The 27,049-nt window shown below is 41.7% G+C and overlaps 1 protein-coding gene across 1 annotated transcript; it reads right to left on the bottom strand.

Annotated features, from left to right (window-relative positions):
- Positions 1 to 1,696: 1,696 nt before the first annotated feature.
- Positions 1,697 to 25,339, bottom strand: LOC143285959 (trypsin 3A1-like). The gene is made up of 8 exons (XM_076593410.1): positions 25,225 to 25,339; positions 24,856 to 24,980; positions 15,789 to 15,957; positions 14,754 to 14,952; positions 11,919 to 12,028; positions 11,052 to 11,183; positions 2,525 to 2,682; positions 1,697 to 2,204 (listed from the first exon to the last, which is right to left on the bottom strand). Exons 1-8 carry the CDS (start codon positions 25,337 to 25,339, stop codon positions 2,034 to 2,036), a joined length of 1,179 nt encoding a protein of 392 aa, XP_076449525.1. The 3' UTR covers positions 1,697 to 2,033.
- Positions 25,340 to 27,049: the final 1,710 nt, after the last annotated feature.

Here is a 27,049-nt window from a genome sequence, read left to right as displayed (position 1 = left end):
GTCTCAAGACTTATTATACATGTGTATATGTATGTGTGCATGTATAGATGTGAGAGAGATAGATAGGTATATATTGTATTTGTATTTCTTTTTATCACAACAGATTTCTCTGTGTGATATTCGGGCTGCTCTTCCAAGGGAGAGCGCGTCGCTATACTACAGCGCCACCCTTTTTTTTTTTTTTTTTCCTGCGTGCAGTTTTATTTGTTTTTCCTATCAAAGTGGATTTTTCTACAGAATTTTGCCAGGAACAACCCTTTTGTCGCCGTGGGTTCTTTTACGTGCGCTAAATGCATGTTGCACACGGGACCTCGGTTTATCGTCTCATCCGAATGACTAGCGTCCAGACCACCACTCAAGGTCTAGTGGAGGGGGAGAAAATATCGGCGGCTGAGCCGTGATTCGAACTAGCACGCTCAGATTCTCTCGCTTCCTAGGCGGACGCGTTACCTCTTGGCCATCACTCCATTTATATATCACTGACTGAATCAGTTAAAACGCGAAATACCTAAATTGTCCAGGTTATTCACTTTCACTGTAACCCCTACAAACCCCGTGACCAAACTGTCATATTAGTAATGAGTGGTTGAGTTAACTGAGCACCAACTTCTCAACACTCTTGTCTCCCACACCACGCCACAGCAGATTGTTCGAGGGACATACTCACACAATCCATTGTGCATGAGGGAAATCTTTTTTTTTTTTTCTACTCAGAAAGTTGGTAAAACCCAGTGGGTAAGGGGGTCGGAAGCACATGGGTTGCCCCCCCCCTCATCCCTCCCCGTCCCCTTCCACAGGAAATGGCGTATCACTCATTACGTTTCCTGTCGGATGGAGAGGCAGGAAACAGGAAGAAGGGATGGGGGTTGTAGTCATTTTTTGGTTTTATTTCTGAAGAAGTAGACGCAGTGCGCATGTGTTACGCCAGAGCTCGGTTGAACAGACGATCACAGCGGTAAGGATCTTTTCTACGTCTTCGGCTCGTTTCGCTTCCCAAACTTCGCGCATGTATGATCACTTGTATTGTTCGCTCATGTGTTTAGGATTTTTTTTTTTTTAGGCAGTATGACAGACCAGGTTGGTTGGTCACTGTTGTAACTGATAGCATGCTGTGTAGGCAGTGGGAAAATGATTATTTGAGATCTGATTGATTGTAATTCATCTTTTTTTTTCATAGTGAAGTTAGTTCTGCAGTGTGTGAATATACTGTTACGCCCACAAATGTGTGAAATTCTGTGATGTGTTTTCTTCTCTTGTCATTCTTGTTTTAAAACAAAAATAGCAAAGTTTTTTTTCCTGGTGTGGACTTCCTTCCATGGTTCTTCTGTTGTACCAAGGCAGTGCGTCGATTGAAAATGTCCCCCTTCATAAAAGAGCATCGTAAGAAAAAAAATTTGGTGAATGATATATTTTGTTTTTAGTTACATCGACTTGATATGATAGGAGCTAGTGAATAACTCTGTATATATATATATATATATATATATATATATATATATGTGTGTGTGTGTGTGTGTGTGTGTGTGTGTGTGTGTGTATCTATGCAAACAGGCATGCAGGCGTATACACATATTTATATGTTTTCGCAAACAGGCACACAGGCGCGTGCACACACATACATTTACTCATATTCACATACATGTGCACGCACGCACCCACACACACACAAACGCACACACGCACGCACACACAACCATTTTGTTGAAGCATACTCGTTTTATTGCAGGTTGTTTCTGCTCATTTTCATTAACAACAGTGTTCACCCCAAACATCATACATCTATCAGAACGAGAAAACATGTTTCCTCGTCAACATAATGAAAATTTGCATTCGTCATCATCATCATCTTCTTCCAGCTGTTTCTGACACGACCTTTATCCCGTGAACAACTGTCCATGTGGACTCCCTTATCCTTGACACAACCTGCCCTGTCGTAATTAAAGCGAGTATACCCATCATAAGAGACTTATCCATGCGAGGAATCTGTCCGAAGACACCTCGGAGCTGACGACGCTCATTGTAAAATAGCGGACTTAATGAAAAGGGAGTGACATTGCCCATTCGATCCAATCCATGTAAGCGGAGACTTTGGTGTAGATCCCGGGAAGCTCCGTAGCACACTGCGCACCATAGGAGACCACGCCCACTTGCACGAAGTGGTTATGTTCTTTGTCCCAGCAGACCAACGGACCGCCAGAGTCCCCCTGTCGGAAATGTGGGATACGGTCCGTGAATATATCATGTACACCCACATAAAAGGGATGAATCTGCCCTGACATGCCGTCACATACACATACTCCGAACACTAAGACAAGCGAAAAATGTCCATTACTTTGATGACAAGGAGACAAAATGTCAAGAAGTGTGGAATTATATGTTTACTGAATTTAAACAAAAAGTTTCCTTTAAAAAAAGTTAGCTCAATAGTTTGCATGTGCATGCAATTATTACAACAACAACAACAACAACAACAACACACACACACACACACACACACACACACACACACACCACACACACACACCTGGCATGAGTCCGTGCGACCATCAGGGAAACCGGCACAGATCATAACGTTTTGGTTACTTGGGTAGTTCGCATATGGGATTTTGTACGCATCCTTGCAGTTGTCATGAAAGGTCGGCACGTGTGTCATTTTCAGCACATCCGAGACGTCGCCTTGCCCTGGTGAAAGGAAAACACCGTGTCATGGAATGTCAAAGTGCCGGGTGAAGTTTAGTTTAAAATGTTATAAGCAGACTACAACAGAGAGAGAGAGAGAGAGAGAGAGAGAGAGAGGGCACACACACACACACACACACACACACACACACACACACACACACAAAGACACACTGTACATCAATTATCAATCAAAGGCATCAATGTAACTTTCATTTGGGTGCCTTCTCACTGTGGAATTTTTGCAAATGAAAAGGCAGATCAGGCTGCGCGAAACAGCGAAGGCTCAATCCTCCTCAAGATCCCATTAGATTCACAAGAGTGTTATAGGTGTATTGAAAAAGTGTCAAGTAATCGACATAAACACAGGCTAAAAGATTTAGACTGCCAATATTACCGTCACTGTATGAAGACAGTTACATTAAGCGACCCCATGGGTTTCTTAAATGATTTATCTGTCTCCCAGTCAAGACTAGTTAGAAGTTTAATTCATCGATTCCATTTGAATGCTCTTCGAACTAAATTTTGCAAAAATATACAGTGCCTGTGCGGAAAAGAAATCAATGTCTGGCACATACTTGTCCAGTGTCCAAAACAAGATAACATACCCTTCTCCCCCCCCCCCCCCCACCCCCTTTTTTTCCCTCGTCTGATATCACTAAACAGTGAAAAGACGTTAAACTAAACTAAACTAAACACACACACACACACACACACACACAAGACAAGAAGAGACAAGACAAATAGTTTACTGAACTGGGCCATTTGCCCATGTCAAAGGGAACAGTGGGGTCGGGATGAAAATCAAACGAAAAAAAACAACAGCGGATATTGCATGCTAAGGGTTTTGAATTTCATTATCCGTCCATGTAGCACGATCAATCAATCAATCAATCAATCACTTTATTGTCTGAACTAGAGTACAGAAATTCGCCTCAAGCTCGTCGTAAAGAAATTAAACACTTATTCTAAGAGATAGTAGCTTTTAAAAGTGAAGACATTCTTTCCATTATTGATTCAAAACACGCGAAATGGTGGGAAAGAGTATGCGGTTAGGGACGAAAAGGGCGTTACACTATGCTGTATTTGTATTTATATTTATCTTTATCGCAACAGATTTCTCTGTGTGAAATTCGGGCTGCTCTCCCCAGGGAGAGCGCGTCGCTACACTACAGCGCCACCCATTTTTTGTGTATTTTTTCCTGCGTGCGGTTTTATTTGTTTTTCCTATCGCAGTGGATTTTTCTATAGAAATTTGCCAGGAACAACCCTTTTGTTGCCGTGGGTTCTTTTACATGTGCTAAGTGCATGCTGCACACGGGACCTCGGTTTATTGTCTCATCCGAATGACTAGCGTCCAGACCACCACTCAATGTCTAGTGAGGGAGAAAATATCGGCGGCTGAGCCGCGATTCGAACCAGCGCGCTCAGATTCTCTCGCTTCCTAGGCGGATGCCTACCTCTAGGGCATCACTCCACATTAGCACTATCAACATCACAGTAAATTTGCTAACATTATGAATACAAAGGTTGGACATACGAATTCATTAGCTAACAAGTGTTAATCTTAAAATCAAACTTGTTTATATATGCACACATACACACGTATCTTTCTAAGTAATAATCTTAATTGGAATGCCTTATTTATGTAGATTGCGACTTGCATTGAGTATTTCAAGCTTCATAGTAATAACGCTAATCTAAACATAGATGGTTAATTGTAAAATTTTTGAAGAATAAACTGCTCTCTAATCTGATGGTATCTAGGGCAAATGAGCATGAAGTGGATTTCTGATTCATACACACCCTCACAGAAAGGACAATCCAAACGTTTCTCCTTCGCCTCGCGAAAACGGTTCAAATGGCATTTTAAAGATGAAAAACCGAGCCTTATTCTTGTTAAATATTTCCTAACTGTGCTATTCTGTACAACCAATAGATAGTGAGACAGGAAGTAGTTTTCTTTCAAGTAAGAATGAAATTCATAAAGTTCTTTTGTTTTTATGTCACTGTTCCAGCCTTGGATACAGCAGTCAATCAACTGCTGTCTAAACTCAGCCAAAAATGCTTTCTCATTACCGACTCCTTGCTATCCCCACACAGAGCCAAAACCAAAGAGATACAAAACAAAGCCTACATTAGATACCCAGTTATTCTTATCTTTACAGTGAAGGTTATGTAGCATTTTGTAAGACTTTCGTGGAATGCGATCGTCAGTCTTGTTCAATTTAGCCAGTATTTAATGTGCCGAACATATATGTTTATAAACAGTGGGAATCTTCCAGTTTCTCCACAAACTAATGCATTTGGTGTCCGGATGCTCACGTTCAGTAATCTTTCAATTGCAAACAAATGTACTAGTATGATGATAGAATAGTCAGCTGTGAGGCCCCATACCTCAGAACCATAAGTTAATATGGGCTTTATCTGGCAATCGAAAAGCTTATATTAAAAAAAACAACAACAAAAAAACAGTTCAGGTGATTGATTACCTAGAGACCAAAGTAGTCGTAAGATACCAACCGCACCCCTTTTTTTTCGAGCTGCCATATCCTTAAATGCGAAGGAAAAGGACAAACCGGTTAAAACAAATTTACACCTAAATATTTCTACTGGTTGACAACATCCAGTTGTGTTCCATTGTAGACCCATTTTTCTCTCGCAGAGAGATGACCACCCTTTCTAAAGACAATCCCTTTGGATTTTTCCACGTTAAATATCAAGCTTCCTGGCAGTGTCACTTAAGATGATCAATTACTGATTCAGACCAACAACAGTATATGACACAAATATAACTCAGCAAAGAGCAAAATCATAATTTGTATTTGCTTAGGTGTTAATGTTTTACCGCGTTTTCCATTTTGAACAATTTCGTTTGCCAGCTCATTGATAGAGAGCGAAAATAAATCAGGACTACAAGTTTGTCCTTGTTTCAGTCCTTTAGGGCACATGAATGCATCAGTGAGTTCACCGTCTGCGCGAACTCTTGCCTTAACGATATTGTACACTCTGTACACTTTACCATTGATACAATATTTTCTGAGGACTGACCATAAATGGCACCTATCAACTTAATCGAACGCTTTTCTGAAATCTATAAAAGTGCAGTAAAGCATTCCCTGACAAATTGTTTCAGAATCAATGACAAAAGAGTGAAAATATGATCTGTTGCGCTATAGTTCTATCTATATCCAGCTTGGGCATCATACAACAACTTGTTTTCTTCTATCCGAATTGTTAAACGTTTATCAGAATGTAACTATAAACTTTTCCGCAGACATAAAGCAATGATAGACCTCTGTAGTTATCCGTATATATATATATATATATATATATATATATATATATATATATATATATATATATATATATATATATATATATTGCTGGTTAATAGCTTCTGACAATGCGTGAGGAAATGTACCTGAATCGAACAGTGTATTGAAGTAACTTGTCAGAAACAGTGCGACTTCTGGGGGTGCGTTTAAGAAAAAAACACCTCTCCGAAAAACCCATCAGGTGCCGCTGCTTTGTTGTTTTTTAATGCGGAAATAGCGTTTAGTACTTCTTGGTGCGTGATTGCACACTCTAGTGCTTCACACTGCCCCTCTGTGCTAGGATCACTGAAACCATAGAAGTAAGGTCATGTTTGATCAGAACTGTTCTCCAGGCATTCTTGATTAAATAAATTAGCAAAGTGGAGAGAGAGAGAGAGAGAGAGAGAGAGAGAGGGCTTAGTTTCTTAAAGACGTAAAACGATATGTTACTTTCACATTTCTGATAATTAAAAAAAAAGGTAAACGAAGTAACAGGTTCATGTGGAGGAGACAACCAGGGCAAAAAATATACCGACAATGAACCGCCATCTGAGGAAGCACTCTGTTATGTATATGTGTGCGCGTGCACAAATCCACCAAGTGACGAAGTGATGATTTTTGCGTCTGTGAGATGCACATTCCATGTGAACACGTGTGTGTGTGTGTGTGTGTGTGTGTGTGTGTGTGTGTGTGTGTGTGTGTGTGTGTTTGGTTTTGTGTGTATGTGTGTGTGTGTGTGTGTGTGTGTGTGTGTGTGTGTGATGTATCTATATGTGTATGTGGTCGATGGGGTTAGGTATATTCATTTTTTTACAAACTTACTGTAGAGTTTCAAGGTAAGACTAGTTCGTTAAGTTTGTGCACAGGTAAGGTACCTGCTTCTTGTTTGTGTGTTCGTTTGTTTTTAACAGATGTGATGTAGCGTACTTATATCATGGTCCGAACGCTCTGACGCCTCCTTGAAACTGAATGCCCCCCTCCCCCTCTCTCTCTAATCCTCGTTATATGAAAGATGAAATGAAAGATCCTTGATTTTAGCTTTAATGGCGCGACCGATCGGAGTTTGTTTTTCTCGTGTCATGGCTTTGGTCACACAGGTATGGTCAGAAGAAAAGGCTGCATGCGTGATTAAATTATTCCTACAATATTAGTTATAGTATACCTGGTAAAATTATTGGCTGTAATATTTTCTAAGACAGGAGACACTCGCTTCCTGGAGAATAAATGACTGCCATGTGCGCGCGAGTGTGTACTGGCGTGAAACACTTCGGAACTGCGACATTGTCTGTGTTTCATGCAGTCCAGTTTAAAGTGCCAAGGTCAGTGTTTTTCCTCCAACATCGGCTTTGACGCAATCATTTTTCGCAACATTTGTGGTTTCGGCCCAGGTAGTGACGTCAGTGTCGACTTACCGGGTGAAAATGTGGCCTGCGGGGGCGTAAACCTGGGGTAGGGGGTAGGGGTGGTGGGTTACTGGGGCACAAAAAATTGGTCGACATATGCGAGGGGTCCATTCACAAGAGACCGAGTTAAGCGAGGAAAATTTATAGAGATAAATAAGGCCTCTGACTTGGGCCAAAGAACTGCGTCGATGTACACGATGAGATTTCAGTGATGTCGACGTAGCGGAGTTAAATGTACTTGGTCGAAATGAATACCACGTTCGTGATGTACGGTGAAATTCACTAGCTGTACTTGAATGTTTAAGAAAAAAAATGTTACCATTTGCAATAATTCGATTTGTAATGCAGGTAAAGAGAAATAAAGTCCAGCATTCGCCATCTTTGATTACCTTGGGAAGAAGTCATATAGCATGTACCGTTTTCATGATATTCATTTCACCCCCGAAAAACTGCACACCACAGCACGTCACCCAGCACCATAATTAATAATAACAATTATCATTATGATAGAAATGATAATAATCCAAATGATGATAATAATATCATTTATTTTCAGTCTAATATCATCATCTTAGATGAACAGACTATAAATAAATAAACGAACGAACCCAGCACCATTGGTTGATTCATTGATTTCCACTTTCACCGTGTATTAAGTGCATAGTCGCTACTTTCGCTTACAACCCTGTTACATGGGGTTGTAACACAATATCAACACCTGTTCCGGGAGTTACTGCCATTTCTTGCACCGACGTCTGTGGTCTACGCAGAAAACGCTTGGTCCTGTAAGTCTGACTGTACTGACGAACGCGTTCGTTCGTTTATCTATTTATAGTCTGTTCACCTAAGATGATGATATTAGACTGAAAATAAATGATATTATCATTATTATTTGGATTATTATCATTCCTATCATAATGATGATTGTTACTATTAATTAGAAATCGGCATTTCTCTATATTCGAATGAAAATGGGGGGGCGGTTGAGGTGGAGGGGAGGGGGAGGGCAAGGGGGAGGGGACTAAGAAAGAAAGAGAGAGAGAGAAAGAGCAAGACAGACAGAGAGAGATACAGAGAGAGAGAGAGAGAGAGAGAGAGAGAGAGAGAGAACAGAATGTGGAAAAGATAGAGCACAAAATCTAAAATGGAGAGGGTGAGCGTCAGTGATTGGAGAAAGAAAAAACACATAATATTGGAAGGGTGTGTGTGAGAGGCGGGACGGGGGAAGCGGGATTAGGACCAAAAAAAAATCAATAATCAAATATTGTATGCACTACTTCTGTAGATTATTATTTGAAAAGAGGTTCATGTGGGGACCTACAATAAACAACCAACTGGACTATTTAACACATTATTAGCTAACTTTAATAAAGAACAGTTTGAAATATATAACGAACGCTTTATGTCACACAGTGCCTTGCTCATTATGTTATTGTTATCATTGAATCCTCCTAAAAAAAAAAAGCGGCCCTGACAGCCAGACCGAAGGCAATGATACAGCTGATTTCAATGATGATAGTGATCATAATAATAATGGATACCTATATAGCACACTATACAGAAATCTGCTCTGGGTGCTTTTCAAAACACGTTTGTTTACACAACACATTACATAAATGTTGCGTATACACACCAAAATGTGACTAACAAATCAACACACACACACACACACACACACACAGTGCATATATACATTTTAACATACATGTGTACATAGCAGCTGCCCTCCACACATACGAACACATAGGCACACACAAAGACGAACTTGTCTAATATCACTTAATGTGGATAGACATTAAATGAAATTGAACAAGGACGCACATGCACAAAGACACACACACACACACACACACACACACACACAAAAACAAAAACCGCGCTCAATACGAACACACACAAATACACATTCATACTCATGCATGTGTATGCGTACACATGCATATGTATGCATACAAGTCAAGCACACCACACACAAAGAAGTGGACCTGCCACAACTGAACTTATTGCTGGGGGAAGAGGTGAGTTTTGAGATCAGATCTGAAAGAGGCTAGGGAGTCAGAATGACGGAGATTATCAGGAAGCTTGTTCCACGTCTTTGACGATTGAAAAGAAAACGATCTGTGTCCACAGGTCTTACTTCTGACGTGAGGTATCCTGAGAAGTCGAGTATCAGAGGAAGAACGGTGCTGGCGAGACGGATTATAAATTTTGAGTTCAGAAAGATAATTTGGGCCAAACTGACTGCAGAAAAAGTCAGAGTGTGTAGCTGATAGTCTGTTGGATCAGAAACAGGCAACCAGAGAAGAGACTGAAGGAGACGAGAAACATTGTCAAGTTTATAAGTGCTGCAAATGAGTCTGGCAATGTTATTTGTTGAAGTCTGTCTAACAAATATTTGGAAAGGCCGGCAATAAGATAATTGCAGTAATCCAATCTTGGGAGAACCAAAGCGCATACAAGTGTTTTGGCTGCATCTATAGAGAGATAGTGGCGGATAGAACTGATTCTACGCAGTTCCAGATAGGCAACATTACAGATATTCGAAATATGCTGTTGGAAGGAAAGAGACTGGTCTTGGAATACGCCAAGACTGCGAACAGAAGGAGTAAGTGAAACAGATGTGCTATTGACCAGAACAGAGTCAGGAAAGGAAGGATGTTGACTAAACTTTTTTTTTTTTTTGACAGGATATAAATTCAGACTTATCGTCATTTTGTTGCAGCTTATTTAGAGTTATCCAGTCCTTTAGGTCAGCAATGCACTCCTGTGTTTGAATCAATGTCAGCTATGGAGTCCGACTGATGAAGCTGAGTGTCATCAGCAAAGCTCTCAAGCGACATCACATGATGACTGATGACATCCGACACAGGAGCCACATACAGCACGAAATGAACAGGACCTGGGACGTAGGATTTTGAACTTTCTGCGACTGGACTATATCTTACGTTCAATAAGGGTCTTATTTGTTGTTTATATTTTCGAATGAAGGGTCTGACTACTTTGACAGCGATGTATTCAGGTGTGCATTCAAAAGTTTCTTGAACAATTCGATAATTACGTTAACGAAATTTGGAAACTGAAAGATTCCCGTTTGGAATTAGTTGACACTGCCACAAGCATATTACAGGCAAATATTAGCGATTACTGTCATAAAAAAAGCTGTCGATTTTTGTTTGAAGAAAGGAATTAAGATTTTCAATAAGAGAAAAAACAACAACAACAACAAAAACCAAAACAACAAAAAACAAACAATTTTTTCATGTTTTGATGCCAAATATGAGAGTAATGGTAAACATTTATATGTATGTTCAAGGTAAGTCTAGCGTACTGTGCGTATTGTGAGTGTTTCCCAATAGGATTCTATTAAGTTTGTATCTTAAATATTTCCAGTACTCCAGTACCTTACCCAATGCCACATGTATTGTAACGCGCGTTTAAAGCGCAGGGCAAGCGCTATATAAATGCACATATATATTATTGTTGTTGTTTATGATTATGATTATTGCTAATATTGTTGTTGGTGGTGGTGTTATTATGATCATGATAATAATAATTATTGTTATGATCATATTATCATATTATTATTATACTGACCATCACCATCATCATCATCATTACCGCCAATATCATCGTCATCATCGTCATAACTCACATGCTGTAGTCCCCCATCCAGACACGGTACATGTGACGTTCTCGGGAAAGAAGTTTGGAGTCAGACAGATTTTTCGAGCACACCGCCCGAACGGTATGGATTCACCCAGAGTGAACATGGCGATGTCGTTTTCTGCAACAGAAACAGAAGAAGATATATACATGTCTGTGCCAGTGGCTGCGGCAGCAACATACATCACAGTAGAATAGAAACAACGTTAACGGCAACAGAAGCGATAACACCTGTTTAGTCATTCGGATGAGACGATAAACCGAGGTCCCGTGTGCAGCATGCAATTAGTGCACGTAAAACAAAAAAACCCACGGCAACAAAAGGGTTGTTCCTGGCAATTTTCTGTAGAAAAATCCACTTCGAAAGGACAAACAAATAAAACTGCACGCAGAAAAAAGGTGGCGCTCTCAGTGTAGCAACGCGCTCTCCCTGGGGAGAGCAGCCCGAATTTCATACAGAGACATCTGTTGTGAAAAAAACAAACAAAAAAAACAACCCCTCTCCCCCCCCCCAAGCCCCCACCTCCCCCCCAAAAAAACAACGAAATACATCAACATTATGTCAGCAACACGAACAGCTACAGAACCAATAGCAGCAGCAACTGAAAGGAAATAGAAGAAACAACTGAAACGATAAAAAAAGAGAGAAAAAAATGCAGTAACAAAAACTAAAAAAAGAAAGAAAAAAATTAACGACAGCAGCAACAACAACCAGAAAGAAAACCGTAAATAACAACAGCAACAGCAGCAACAGTAGCAACAGTAGATGCACACGAAATCTTCAGTCAACCGGATCCCTCCACAGAGCCGAGAACAGACGGGCAGAATGATACACACGTTTCTATGTACATATTACCTTTCGTGGCACCGTTGTACGCTTCATGCACTGTGATCCTCTGGACTTTTACTGACTTTCCTCCCAAGATGTGTTTGTTACCCACATACACTTTGACAAGGTCAGGTGTGCTGGAACCGACATTTTTGACACACACACACACACACGCACACACACACACACTCACGCACGCACGCACACACACACACACACACACACACACACACACACACACGCACGCACGCACGCACACACACACACACACACACAAACGCACACTTTACGTTTGCAATAGGTAGATGAACGAATGGAAACTCATTCACTTTGAAAGGATATAACACCTTAAACTGGCACTGGACATTATTTTCATCAAACTGATTTTCGTTATTTCACTGATACATCTCGTTCTTACGTTTGATGTCGATCAATCAGTACTAATCAAAAATATCTTCAAATATTAAGCAAACAATATTGGGATCTAGATGAAGTTTAAAGACTATCAGATTCCAATCTATTAACTTGTCAGCTTAGTGCATCATATCTTTATGAGACAAACTTTATCTTCATCGTCTATGTATGATTTGCATAAATCATCTCTGGAACTGCATTTAATAAGTAGCAGCTATTGATAGATATGACCTACACTTTTCAGTTCAAAGTTTGGTTTTCTTCAAAAGCGTTACAGTCAAAAGATCCCTTGAGTTTGCGTGCGATTTCATATTGATTTAAAAGCACAAGATTAATCCATATCTTTTATTTACCTGTGTGCTAGCTGAATTGGTAGCGTAAGTAGCATTGACGTGAAGTTGTGTACCTTGTGAATGGAGAGAGTTACCACTCTTACTATTTGTTAATTCATATCGCTGTCCTGATTCCGTGGTACTATTTCCTTTCCATCACGAATCAATCCTTCCATCTATGTTGTTCTTCTTTCTTTGCCTGATTGAAAGGATATAATGATCAAGAAAGGGATAAGAAACACATGATGCTTATGTTGGTATCGGACTGTAGCCTTCGTGTTCTGCATTGATCGAAAATAGTAAACTAATTCATTTCGTAGTATACCACTTAGATTTGCAACAACAACAACAAACAAACAAACAAAAACCCGAAAGAAAAAGATAACCAGTGGCATAGTTGGTTGTGAAAAAATGTACAGTATTTTCAGTCAGAAATGGTTGATATTTTGGAAGAACAAAGGAAATTGTAAGACACATTCCATCTGACCAACATGAAAGAAGAAAAACAACGTCCAAAAAGACTTGCGGACCAAACAACAAAGTCATTCTTATTTCAAACCATACTGACATTTGTTCATCAGTTACCATGCTATACCGCTGTTATCATTTAATGAATATACCTCATGATACTAAATCTGCTCAAAAACCTCAATATATTGTATGCGCATGTGTACGGTGAGCGCGTATGTTTTGCAGCTGAATGGCTCACGTGTGATTTCCGCTGAGCAACAATACAATTAACACCGGAGCTCACCATAAAAAACGTGTTTTGCGAACCGAAAGTTTCTTGCTGGAAACAGAGCATTATATGTTTAGCAGCTCACATCGTTCGGTATTTCACTTTCCATGTGCACATCACGACTTGATGACTCAGAGAAATAGTGAATGAATCGCACAACAGATCTTTGTACATCATTTACACGATAATCATTTGGGGCAAGCCCTTTGTTTTTCGAAAAATAGATTATGTTGTTTGAGGTGGATCTCACATGAATTTCGATAATTTCTTCTCCTTGCCTTAAGTCAGAGTGATCTAAAGTGTGTACACATCTACAGTCATTGACTGAAAAATCTAAACAAGTTCGAACCTATATAGCAACTCATTGTGAAAATGCGTTTCGAATTATCTTTCAAATAAAGTGACTGCGGGATTTTTGCATATCGGAAATCGACACCTGGAAAAAAAAAAAAAAAAAAAAATCAAACAAGAATGCGTACTTAAGCAAAGTATGACTATCACAGACCAAAGTTCTAGGCAAAATGAAAGATCTGCTGATTTTGATGATGGTAACGCGGACATGATGTTGTAAGTGATGAGAGCAATACACGAAACGTTTTCTTCGCTTCCTTTCAATAATATGTTTCCGTGAACAGTTGCATGTGTTTGACATTAGATTGTTTTCTATCTCGTTTTTTTCCTAAAAGACTCCTTGGGTAAATGCTGACAGTGTAAGATCTTAACACAAAGTGTAAAACTCAAAAGCGTTTCCATGCCCTGAGTCATATTTTGAAATGTAATGTTTTATATCAGTGATCCTTTTTAAGAACATAATTTCCCATAGTATATCTAGATGAACGTCCCATTACAAAGCATAATTTCGATGCATTTGAGAGATGTGTGCATGAATGTAACCTCTGTATCAATATACCTCCAAAGAAAGCAAAAGAGTTACTATTTGAACTTAAAATGATAAAATGACTACTGTTGATCAGTGTGTCAGGATGTCACATAAAAGTGCTACGTTTTGTGAAGAAGAAATAAAAATGTGACAGTAACCCGACTCTGGAAATACATACTTTAAAAAAAAATTCTTCCCTTCCCAGAAAAGCATTGTCATTATAATCAGAATATTTGGAAAAACAAAACAGAAAACAAAACAACAACTGATTTTCCCTTCCTATTTTTCAGCCACATTTGGTGTCAAGAGACTACGTATTTCCAGAAATAATACGTTAAAGTTTACCATGGGCACACACACACACACACACACACCCGAAACACAGTGTTGTGCAAATTATTAAAATACTTCAATGACGTCGCCAATACTACACCTTACATGACAACATCATTCCGCGAGGTCATCGCTACAACTTGACATCCACAAAAGTTTCTTACATGTCCGGTCCGAGGCAGTGGGCAGCGGTCAGGATGTGGCGTTTACTGATGATGGACCCTCCGCACAGGCTGCTGCGGTTGATGTGCAGCCCAACCTGCCAGGGCACGGTATCGCAGTCATCGACCTTCCAGCCCCCAACGATACGGCTTCCGTACGAACGATGTCTCTCCAGTTTGTGGCTGTTCCCGCACGTAAGATCTAAAAGCAGTACACAGCATTTTGTTGAACGTCACTGTGTTTAACGTCACTTGGTCGACAGACTCTTCGTGGACCTTACGAGATGTCACGAGACTGTAAAGACAGGATGTTTCTTTTCAAAGAGACGACAGGGTTTCCAAACTGTCATGGACGTCAGTCAACACAGATGGAGTGTGGTGTGGTGCTGCGTTGTGTGTTGTGTGTGTGTGTGTGTGTGTGCGTGTGCGTGTGTGGTGGATCGTGTTGGTTTGTGCAACTCTCGTAACAACAGATCCCCCTATTTATGTATGAGTATGCAATACTATTGCTGTCGCTTTCTTGCATCAAAGTTCCATTGTCCTTTTCAGCTTTTGTCCTGTTTTCCTCTTTAGGCTGGCTCTAACAATGACCAGGTTCAAACGGAATTTAAAACAAATATGAAGAAACTGCAGATTTGCTATACAACAAAACTCACAGACAGTGTTTTTGAGAAATATTATATCTTTCATCTATTTTGTTTTATGTGAATGAGATACCTTCTCTGCGTTGACTGTTTGAAGTTGTGCTGTCCGGTCTGCAATGTTCCGCGTGGTCCAGCCTGCTCTTGACTTACCTTGTATTCCCCTTGCCCTGTCAACTGTCCACTGTCCTAACTCGTCCTGCACCAGTTTTTCAATATCCTGCGCAGCATTTTCTGCTCTGTTTTCTATTGTCCAGTCGTCGGTTTTGTTTTCTCCAGTCTGAGAAGTGTCCGCTAACTTTTTACTTTACTTTTTTAAAAGTCAAAGCTAAGTTGTTCAAACAACACCGTCATATTTCAGCCCACCACTGTATCATAACGACATGTTTTTTTTTACCTTCCATACTTGGCCTAGCGTGTGCCAGTGCCACCACAACGGCAAGGATCAGAAGTCTCATCTTGACGGACTGGACTCGGCGGTTTTCCCTTTGCCTCGCGTCGCTGAGCTGCAGAGAACTGACGATGGTCTCCGAGAGCAGACACTGCTGTGAGGTTGGACAGCCCCGCTGCCATATTTATACAGGTTTGGGGGGTTGTACAGCCGGATGGATCTGGGCCAGATGGTGGGCCAGAGACTTTTTCTTTTGTCCGTTCTCTTTACATTTTGCACGCGCACATTCAAGCACTTGCATGTGGCAGAAACACTATTGCGCGCGCACACACACACACACATACACACACACTCAGACACACACGCGCGCACATACACGCACGATCATACACGCTCACACAAACACTCGCGCGCGCACGCACGCACGCACGCATAAACACGCTGGATAAAAAAAGAATAACGGCAGTGACTGTACATCGATCTCCATTTTGCAGACCACTCAGCTGTCTATTTTTTTTTTATAATCTCCCTTGCATCGAGTGAGATGGTGTTTCACAAAAATGCAGTATTTTGTTGTTGATTTATTGTGTTTTATTGTGGTATTTGTGATGTGCTCACCTGCTGTTGGACAACCCGCTGTTACTTGCACCCTTTACTTGAACCTCGGGAGATGTTCGGATCGTGATTTAGTGTGCACACCCTTTCGAAGACTTCCCTACTGCTGGGACCAACAATCTACATACACTATCAGTGACTCTCTTCTGCTTGAACTAGCGATCTGCATACCCTTTCGAAGACTTCTCACTGCTGGGACCAGCACGATCCATACCCCATTGAAGACTCCATTCTGTTTGGACCAGCGTTCTAGGTACCCTATTGGAGACTGTGCTGTTTTGGACCAGTGTTCTAATACCCTATTCGAGAATTCCTGTCTGGACTGTCATTCTACATACCCTGTTGGAGACTCTGCTGTTTAGACACATCATTCTACATACTCTATTGGAGACTCTACTGTTTAGACACATCATTCTACATACCCTATTGGAGACTCTACTGTTTAGACACATCATTCTACATACTCTATTGGAGACTCTACTGTTTGGACACATCATTCTATATACCCTATTGCAGACTCTACTGTTTAGACACATCATTCTACATACCCTATTGGAGACTCTACTGTTTAGACACATCATTCTACATACCCTGTTGGAGACTCTACTGTTTAGACACATCATTCTATATACCCTATTGCAGACTCTACTGTTTAGACACATCATTCTACATACCCTATTGGAGACTCTACTGTTTAGACACATCATTCTACATACCCTGTTGGAGACTCTACTGTTTAGACACATCATTCTATATACCCTGTTGGAGACTCTACTGTTTAGACACATCATTCTATATACCCTGTTGGAGACTCTACTGTTTAGACACATCATTCTATATACCCTATTGCAGACTCTACTGTTTAGACACATCATTTTACATACCCTATTGGAGACTCTACTGTTTGGACACATCATTCTACATATCCAATGTATTAATAAACTGATGTTGTATTGTATTCATTGAACTGTATTGCATATCAACATGGCCTTCTGTACATCTAGCAGTATCATTTCGTTATGTCAAAGATGGTGTCTGGTCGAAGGCTTGGTTCTGAGGGGCGTTACGAAGGCTGCTCTTTTTTTGTTTTGTTTTGAAAGCTACAGGAACATTACCTGAATCCAAGCGAAAGCATCAGACAGAATGACAAAACTTTGTTATTTGGTTATTATTATTATCATTATCATCATTATCATTACTGGTTATTCAAGAAGAAAATTAATCGGAACTAGACCTGTTTCTGAGGTGGCTGGTTTCGCGTTTGAAATTTGCTTCACTGGATGCTCTCTAGTGATTTGTTGGAAAGACAAAAATGAAGTCACTAAAAGTACAAAGACTATTGTGATTTTCTATACTATCCCCATATAGCATATTCCTGGGAATTTCTTCCAAGAGGTGAACCAGGACTGTTTTGACCTGTCAGTCACATGGAAAGGGCATTTAACATTGTTTTGGATCAGATGACACTTCTGTGAGCTGTGTTTGGAAATGTTTAGAAATCTGAAGACTTGTATCGTGTTGCATTGTATCGCATTGGATTGGATGCACTGCACTGCACTGCACCTCACTTGTATTGTATTGTATTGTATTGTATTGTATTGTATCATGTCGTGTCATGTTGTGTTGTTCTGTATCGTATTATATTTTTTGTCACAATGCCCCTAGCCTTGTCCTACATAATAATGCACACGTAAACCTGTAAGGACAGACTACAGAACCTGCCTTGAAAGACTGATCATTCGACGTCCAGGATTTTATTTCAGATGCTGTAAATAACACCACAAAATACGTTATCGACGTAAACATTCTGCAAGGATTTTATTTCAGATGCTGTAAATAACACCACAAAATACGTTATCGACGTAAACATTCTGCCAGGATTTTATTTCAGATGCTGTAAATAACATCACAAAATACGTTATCGACGTAAACATTCTGTCAGGATTTTCTTTCAGATGTTGTATATAACATCACAAAATACGTTAAAGTAGGTTAAAATGTCACCACAGGGGTGTTGCTGGAACTTCCACATCAGGTGCAGACCTCCGATGTGCCGCGAATTCGGGCAGTAGTTTTCTGCGTCAATGGAGTCGTGGGGAAGTCTTTTTTCAGGGACAGTTATGACGATCTTCACCTCAGTGAAGACTGACAATCACTTTGTCTTGCTCCACAAACAGTTATCGTGGTCAGTATAGGCCTCGTTAGGTGGTACTTTGCATGCATGGAATCATATCATCTTCTTTTCGTGCGTGGGCTGCAAATCCCACGTTCACTCGTATGTACACGAGTGGGCTTTTACGTGTATGACCGTTTTAACCCCGCCATGTAGGCAGCCATACTCCGTTTTCGGGGGTGTGCATGCTGGGTATGTTCTTGTTTCCATAACCAACCGAACGTTGACATGGGTTACAGGATCTTTAACGTGCGTATTTGATCTTCTGCTTGCGTATACACACGAAGGGGGTTTAGGCACAAGCAGGTCTGCACATATGTTGACCTGGGAGAACGGAAAAATATACATCCTTTACCCACCAGGCTCCGTCACCGAGATTCGAACCCGTGACTCTCAGATTGAAAATCCATCCTTTAACCACCCGGCTATTGCGTCCGTCATCTAAGAGACTCATCAGCAACCGATTGTTTCACGATTATGACTTGACACTAACACTTCCCTCTGTATTTTTTTGCCACATGGACTGTAGAGCAAACACAAACTAGGGAATGGTCAATTAAGTAGCTAGCCGTGAGTAGAGAGGGACTGTAGAAGATCATGGCCAAGTACGGATGCCCTCGGAAATTTATTTCCTTGGTCAGCCAATTCCATGAAGGCATGCAGGCTCGAGTCCAGGACAATGGCGAAACATCTGCTCCTTTTGCTGTCACAAATGGTGTCAAGCAAGACTGCGTCCTGGCTCCAACGCTGTTCAGCCTCATGTTCTCTGCAATGCTTACTGATGCCTTCAGAGATGGCGATGTTGGAATCGGCCTAAAGTATCGAACAGATGGCAAGCTGTTTAACCTCAGAAGGCTTCAAGCAAAAACGAAAGTCATGACAGACATCATCAGAGACTTTTTGTTTGCTGATGATTGTGCCCTCAACGCTGGATCTGAAGCTGACATGCAACTCAGCGTCGACAAGTTTGCCACTGCCAGCAGGAACTTCGGCCTTACCATCAGCATGAGGAAAACTGAAGTTTTCCATCAGCCAGCCCCAGGGAAACCCTACGTTGAGCCCAACATCACAGTCAACGGTCAGAGACTCAGTGCGGTGGAGCGGTTCACATACCTTGGCAGCACACTGTCACGAAATGTGACAATCGACGATGAAGTGAACGTCAGGATTGCAAGAGCAAGCGCAACTTTTGGTAGACTCAATGCAAATGTCTGGAACAGAAGAGGCATTAGTCTTGAGACCAAGCTAAAGGTCTACAGAGCAGTAGTTCTCCCCACACTACTGTACGCCTGCGAAACTTGGACAGTGTACCAATGACATGCCAAGAAGCTGAACCACTTCCACACAACATGCCTCAGGAAGCTACTGAACATCAAGTGGCAAGACAGGACCCCAGACACAGAGGTGCTCGCAAAAGCCACCCTTCCCAGCATCTTCATCATCCTGATGCAGTCCCAGCTTCGCTGGGCTGGACACGTGGCACGCATGCCAGACCATCAGCTGCCCAAAAGGCTCTTCTATGGCGAGCTGCAACAAGGGAAGAGATCACACGGAGGTCAGAAGAAGCGCTTCAGAGATACTCTGAAAGTCTCTCTGAAAGCGTTTGATATCAACCCTGACTCCTGGGAGGAATCTGCAGTGGACCGTGACAAATGGCGCGCTGCTGTGCACAAAGGCGCCAAGTTGTGCGAGGCCAACAGGACTGCTGCAGCTGTTCAGAAGAGGCAGGCCAGAAAGTCACGGGCAAACAAGCTCCCTGATAATGGTATGCCTGTCTTTGTCTGCCCCAACTGTCAGCGAACATTTCGTGCGCAGATTGGACTATTCAGCCATCCGCGCATTCACAGATAGATTCATGAGCATCCTCCCCCCAACCCCAACACCACCCTCCGCCCATCCCCCAGCTGGATGACAACGATGGTCATCATCGATCTCGATGGACACACCACCACCAGCTAGCCACCCAGCCACAGAAACATAAGGGCTTGGTGAGGAAAGCACAAGCATTATGAATGAAATGGGCCACAGTTCTGGTGCACAAACAGAAAGAACAAGAACACTGAAGATGAACTCAAGTTACTGGTAAGTTTGTTGCTGAACTCAGGAAGCTTCTTCACATCACCTGAAACAAAACACCAGGTGACGCTTACCACCTGTATTTTACCGATACCAGTTTTCTGTAAAAAACGATAGCAAATACAGCGTGTCTTCAGATAGTCTGCCACCAACCGACGCAGCTGCCGGGCCGTGATAAAAAGAATGGTAAAGTGGTAGAGTTGTGTTGTGTGAACGTGACGAAAGGTACACCTTACAGAATGGGAAACATCTTTGTTTTAGTGTGAAAAACAAGAAACAAGTGGCACACACACACACACACACACACACACACAGTTTGATTACGACCTGTCTTAAACAGTTGTCTGATTGATCTGCCACGTTGGGTCTTCCTCAACAGTGTTGCTTTATTTTACATCAGACTGGTCGCCACGTTGGGTCTTCCTCAACAGTGTTGCTTTATTTTACATCAGACTGGTCGCCACGTTTTTGTCCGATAAGGGTTGAAGCGTTTAATGATGCGTACAGTCGTATTTTACGTGCAGAAAAGCTATCAATCGGCTTTTTTTTTAATTTAGAGGTGTGTTTTTTGCATAAACAACACACGGAGTTCTAAGTGAAATGGTCTCTGGTTAGTTAGTGTTTAGAATAAATGGTAAGATTTAAACCTGAAGCAAGTAAAATAAATGTTATCAAGAAAGAAGATATAATAAACAACTCTTCGTCTTGAAGACAAATACATATATAAAAAATCTTTCAATTGTGTGTCGGGTTTACTGTGTTAGACACGAATGTTAATTTTCAGAAATCGCAGCAGTAGTAACAGCCCAGTTAGTATTGATACCCTTTGTGTGTGTGTGTGCGTGCGTACGTGCGTGCGTGTGTGTGTGTGTGTGTGTGTGTGTGTGTGTGTGTGTGTGTGTGAGAACACAGAGAGAGAGAGAGAGAGAAGCCGACCAGAAGGTACTCTAACAGCACATGTCTTGCATTGCCTGTGAGACCTGTCTTGTCATGTGGCGTCCAGTTCATATTGTTAGGAATTTTATCAAGTCTCTCTCTCTCTCTCACTATGTCTCTGTCTCTTTCTCTCTCTGTCTGTCTGTCTCTCTCTGTGTCTCTCTCTCCATATATATTTGTATGTGTGTCTGAGTGTTTTTGCAGGCCATCTGGCCCATATGAACAGGAGAAATGCTTGAAGATAGCAAAAGATAAAAGTGAGTGAAAAAAAGAAATTTTTACTGCTAAAATCACGTGCACGTCAAAAGACACATCTAGTTCCATGTGACAACACGTAAGTATATTTTACAGTAGTTGTAATGTAAGTTTACTTTTATTTTCTAAGTTTCAAACATTCATTAATGTATACTTCTACTTTAAATGTCAGTTTAGCTGACTGGTTGGCACACAGTAACTGTACTTTAAAATCTGATGGAAATCGATAATGATAAAGGGGTAAGAACCGTTTACGAAGAGCAGCATACCGAGGACATATCAACATGAAATGACACAAATCTTCAATACATTGACCATCACATTGTTTGCAGAAAGGATCACAGAACTGTTTTGTGGCATAGGACATACTGTTCAAGGGTAGCCGATTGCACCTCAGTAAACACAACACACGACGATGTTCACGTGCACCCAGCTGACCTACATTAGCCAGCTCTCACGATTTCTGGATGATATGCACAATAATCAGGGTAAGATGAGAGTGAATCGTGCCATTCTTGATAGAATGAGTCCCTCAGTCGCTGTCAAAACAGAGATAAAAAAAAACATGAAAAGTTCCCAGGATCTTGCATTTCTCAAACATACCCAAAACCATATGTGCACAGCAGTGTTCTTACTCGTGTTGCCCAGTTGTGTCTACCAGATTGATCATGCATTTGCAACAGTTTGTAACATTGTTTAGGGTATCTGTTATCAGGCATAGAACGAAGTCTGCACCAGTATTTCATAACATGAACATATATATGTGTATCAATGTAGACTGGAAATCTGCCACATTCTCCAAGAGCTATATTGTTTTTGACATCCCTCCCAAGTCCCAAAACCAGCTTACAAATTTTGATATGTACTTTTTCAATAGCATCATATTTCTGAAACCCCCAGATCTCTGAACCGTATAGCAGATTTGGTTTTACTTTTGTATCAAAGATTTTGAAAAGAATAGTAACTGGAATCCCTTGAAGTTTAAAATATAGTTTTCTGATCCCTACTAATGCTCTCATAGCTTTACCAGATAAGTTTTCTACACATCTTGTCCAGTTTAATGTTGCAGACAGTACAACGCCGAGATAGTTGTAACAAGGTTCATCTTGAACCTGCTTACCAGAGTAGTACCATTTCTCACATGTTTTCATCAAACCACCATTTTTAAACACAACTACTTTGGTTTTGTCCATATTGACTACCAACCCCCACTTCTTGCAATACTTTCCCAAACAATCAATTTTCTTTTGAAGGTCTGACACAGAATCAGAGACCAGGACAATGTCATCTGCATACATCAACAAAAAGATTCCAATTGGATCGGCAAACATGTCAATACCCCTTGCTCCACATGTTGCCAAGTCAGCTTCTAACTCTAAAGATGGAAAATAACAAACCGCCTGAACATATTCAGCTGCATGTATTTATTTTGTTTTGCTCGCTGACACTCCACGTCCCAGCACGGTGGCTGTGCACGAGAATCTTGCACTTTCTGTGTTGACCTCATTTCGGCAGTTGTGTTTTGAAGGAACGAGACAAGGCACGCTGACCCAGTGTCCGTGTCAGTGTCAAGTGCAGTCAGAAAATCATTCAATTCAGTCTCTTCATTTTCTCGAATATAATCAATAAATGTTTGAGTATACCTATCTTTCCAAATGAACCTGATTTCCTCTTCTAGTGTATAGTCTTCAAAATCAGTATCAGCAGTGTTATCAGTTTGGTTATCCAGTGAAAGAACAATAGGGAAGTGGTGTGTGTGTGTGTGTGTGTGTGTGTGTGTGTGTGTTTAGGGGGTGTTAGTAGTAAAACAGCATATCTCATCAATGCTCGTGATCGCCACATACAATATGTTTACCGATTGTGGTTGATCTGTGAACGGGTATGTTTTCTTTAACCTCTATTCTAAAAAAGCGATGAACGATTCCAGGCCACATGCATTTCATGATGAACCTCGGATGAATAAACAATCATCTGTTTTATCAGTAAATTTGTGAATAGTATGCGTATATTTCATCTCGAATAGCAATTACCCCTTCATTTTGACGCCATTGTCAAAACCTTCAGTTGATAAAAACTGTTTTGACACATATGCTTACGTGTTGAAAAATTTACCCACCATTTACTTTTATTTTATTTTATTTATCTATTCATCTATTCATTTATTTGTTTGTTATTTTTTCAACTATTTATCTATTATTCATTTATTTCATCTGTTTATTCATCTACTTAAAGATCTAGACTGTTTTTTGAAACGATCAACAAAGCCATGTTTTTTTTTTATTGTTTCTTTTTTTTTCTTTGTTTGTTTTTTGTTTCTTTGTTTCTTGCTCTCAGTAAAGAAGAAAAAGAAGCAGAATAAGAAAACAGTTGTTGTGTTTCAGTCGTGAAGACTAGAACAGAAAGCTGGCCCCACCGCGTTCAGTGCACGTGACGAAACAGCCGTCCTCCAGAACCAGAACAAATACGTTTGTTTTCTTCAGAAACAAGAAAGTCACGACAGTACACACACAGACACACAGACACAGACACACACACACACACACACACACACACACACACACACACACACAGAGACTAATATACAGGTAAAAATAACTTACTGAGACACGTAGAAAGACAGAGAGACAGGCAGATAAACAGACAGAAAAGCAGTTACAGAGAAAGATAACAGAAAGACGTAACGTTACACACAGACAGACAGACACACAAACACACGAGCATGGAGAAACACCGCTTTTGATCGGACATTAGACACTGAGACAGATAAACAGACAGAAAGACAGTCACAGAGACATGTAATATGCAGAACGACAATTACTAAGAGAGGGACTCAAGATTCAATACTCAACATGGTTTATTCTCTTTGACATCCATCACTCGTGAAGGGGAGTGTAAACAATATATAATCTGTTATAACTGTAATATACAATCTGTTAAAATTGCTCACAAACAAAAAGATTGAATAAGCTAGCCATCAGCAATTCATCATCTGTAGGGGGCTCTGGATAGAGGTAGTACCTTTGATGTCTGGCAGCTGTGCTCCTTCGGGAGCAGACGGGCATCACTGGTCCTCATCCATCTCCTAAAGCTCTCACGTGTTGGCTCCAAGCGCCACACCCTGGTACACCGCCTCAGCTGGCGGGCTAAACCACGTGAGGGGGTGGTGTTGACACTGCACCACTAGGGGGCGGAAGAGCTGCACAGCCAGCCAACGGCTAGGGCGGAAGGGCTTCCAGCAAGCTCAACGACTAAGTGTCCGGGGTCAAGGCGACCACCCAGGTATTGGGTGACCTCGGCTGTGACCAACGACCTGGAGAGGGATGGGCTCCGCCAGGCCACTCAGCCCAAGACACACCATGATGATGACAACCCCCACTCATTCCATACCGGATCGGTCGCCGCCCGGGTCACCAAGGACCGCGTCTTCTGCTGCACACCAGGGCAGAGGCGAAAAATATGCTACTGGTAACACCTCAGCAAAAATCAGAGGCAGAGACAACATCGTGATTGGCACATGGAACGTCAGAACTCTCCGTGCAGCAGGAAAAATCAAAGAACTGACATACGAGATGGAACGATACAACTGGAACATCATAGGGCTTTGTGAAGTACGCTTGAAGAACATTAAAGATCTCACAACTGAAGAAGGCCACAAACTGTACTACAGTGGCAAAGAAGACCGCCACGAGCATGGGGTAGGCTTCCTCGTCCTCAAGAACATCACAAACTGCATCTTGGGATGTCGCCCAGTTTCAAGCCGCATCATCACCATTCGGCTCAAAGCCTCACCATTCAACATCACGATCATACAGGCGTACGCACCTACCTCTGACTACGAGGACAGCGAGGTTGAGGCATTCTACGACCAACTACAAGACATCGTGAACCAAGCACCACGGAAGGACATACTTGTGGTGCAGGGCGACTGGAACGCAAAGGTTGGAGCAGACTCACAGCCAAACTGGCAAGGCAACTGCGGTCCTTTCTGCAATGAGGCATCCAACGACAGAGGTCTCAGATTGTTGGAGTTTGCCAGATACAATGACCTCATATTGGCAAACACACTTGGAGCGCACAAAAAATCCAGAAGATGGACCTGGCAAAGCCCTGGCGGAGACTACAACAACCAGATCGACTACATCCTGGTGAAGAAACGCTTTCGGTCCTGCAGCAACATCGCCAGGACCAGAAGCTTCCCAGGGGCAGACGTGGGCAGCGACCACAACCTGGTCATGATGACCTTCCGACTCCGCCTCAAGAAGATCCCAAAGCAAGGTACCACACGAATGAGATTCGACCTCGAGAAACTGAAAGACCCAGAGGTTGCAGAATCTTTCAAAGCCATGATTGGAGGAAAATTCGCCGCACTGACCATCTTGCAGGACGAAGAGGTGAACATCGACAGAGAAACAACTGCATTTAACACTGCAGTGACTGAGACTGCCAAAGACGTTCTGGGCACAAAACGACCAGTGAAGAAGCCCTGGGTCACCCCTGACATCCTCGACCTATGCGATAAACGAAGAGCACTGAAGAACAAGAAAGGCACCCCTGAAGGAACAAACAAATACAGGACCGCCAACAACAAGGTCAAATCCAGCATGAGAAAAGCAAAAGAAAACTGGATAGAACAACAGTGCTCAGAGATTGAAGACAACCTGCAAAAGAACAACTCAAAAAGAGCGTACGCAACTGTCAAAAACTTGACAACAACCAAGCAAGGACGAGTCAGCACCATCCAGGACAAATCAGGGAAATGCCTCATTGAAGAAAAAGACATCCTACAGCGCTGGACTGAATATTGCTCCGAGTTGTACAACCATGACACCAAAGGTGACACTTCAGTTCTGAACTGTCCCCCATCAACCAACAACGACAGCCAGCCAATTCTTCGGGAAGAAGTAGAGGCAGCAGTGAAGACACTGAAAGCAGGGAAGTCAGCTGGCGTCGACAACATTCCCGCCGAACTGATTCAAGCTGGAGGCGAAGCGGTGATTGATGCCCTCACCACCATCTGTAATAAGATCCTGCAGACGGGAGAGTGGCCAACCACCTGGACACAATCATTGGTCATCACAATCCCCAAGAAGGGCAATCTACAACAGTGCAAAAACTACCGCACTATCAGCCTAATCAGCCACCCCAGCAAGGTCATGCTAAAGGTCCTTCTCAACCGACTGAAGCCGCAAGCAGAAATGATCATCGCCGAAGA

Source organism: Babylonia areolata, chromosome 9 (genome assembly GCF_041734735.1).
Source record: "Babylonia areolata isolate BAREFJ2019XMU chromosome 9, ASM4173473v1, whole genome shotgun sequence".
Lineage (NCBI taxonomy): Eukaryota > Metazoa > Mollusca > Gastropoda > Neogastropoda > Buccinidae > Babylonia > Babylonia areolata.
Note: the sequence above shows the minus strand (reverse complement) of the source record. Positions and strands in the feature narration are given on the sequence as shown.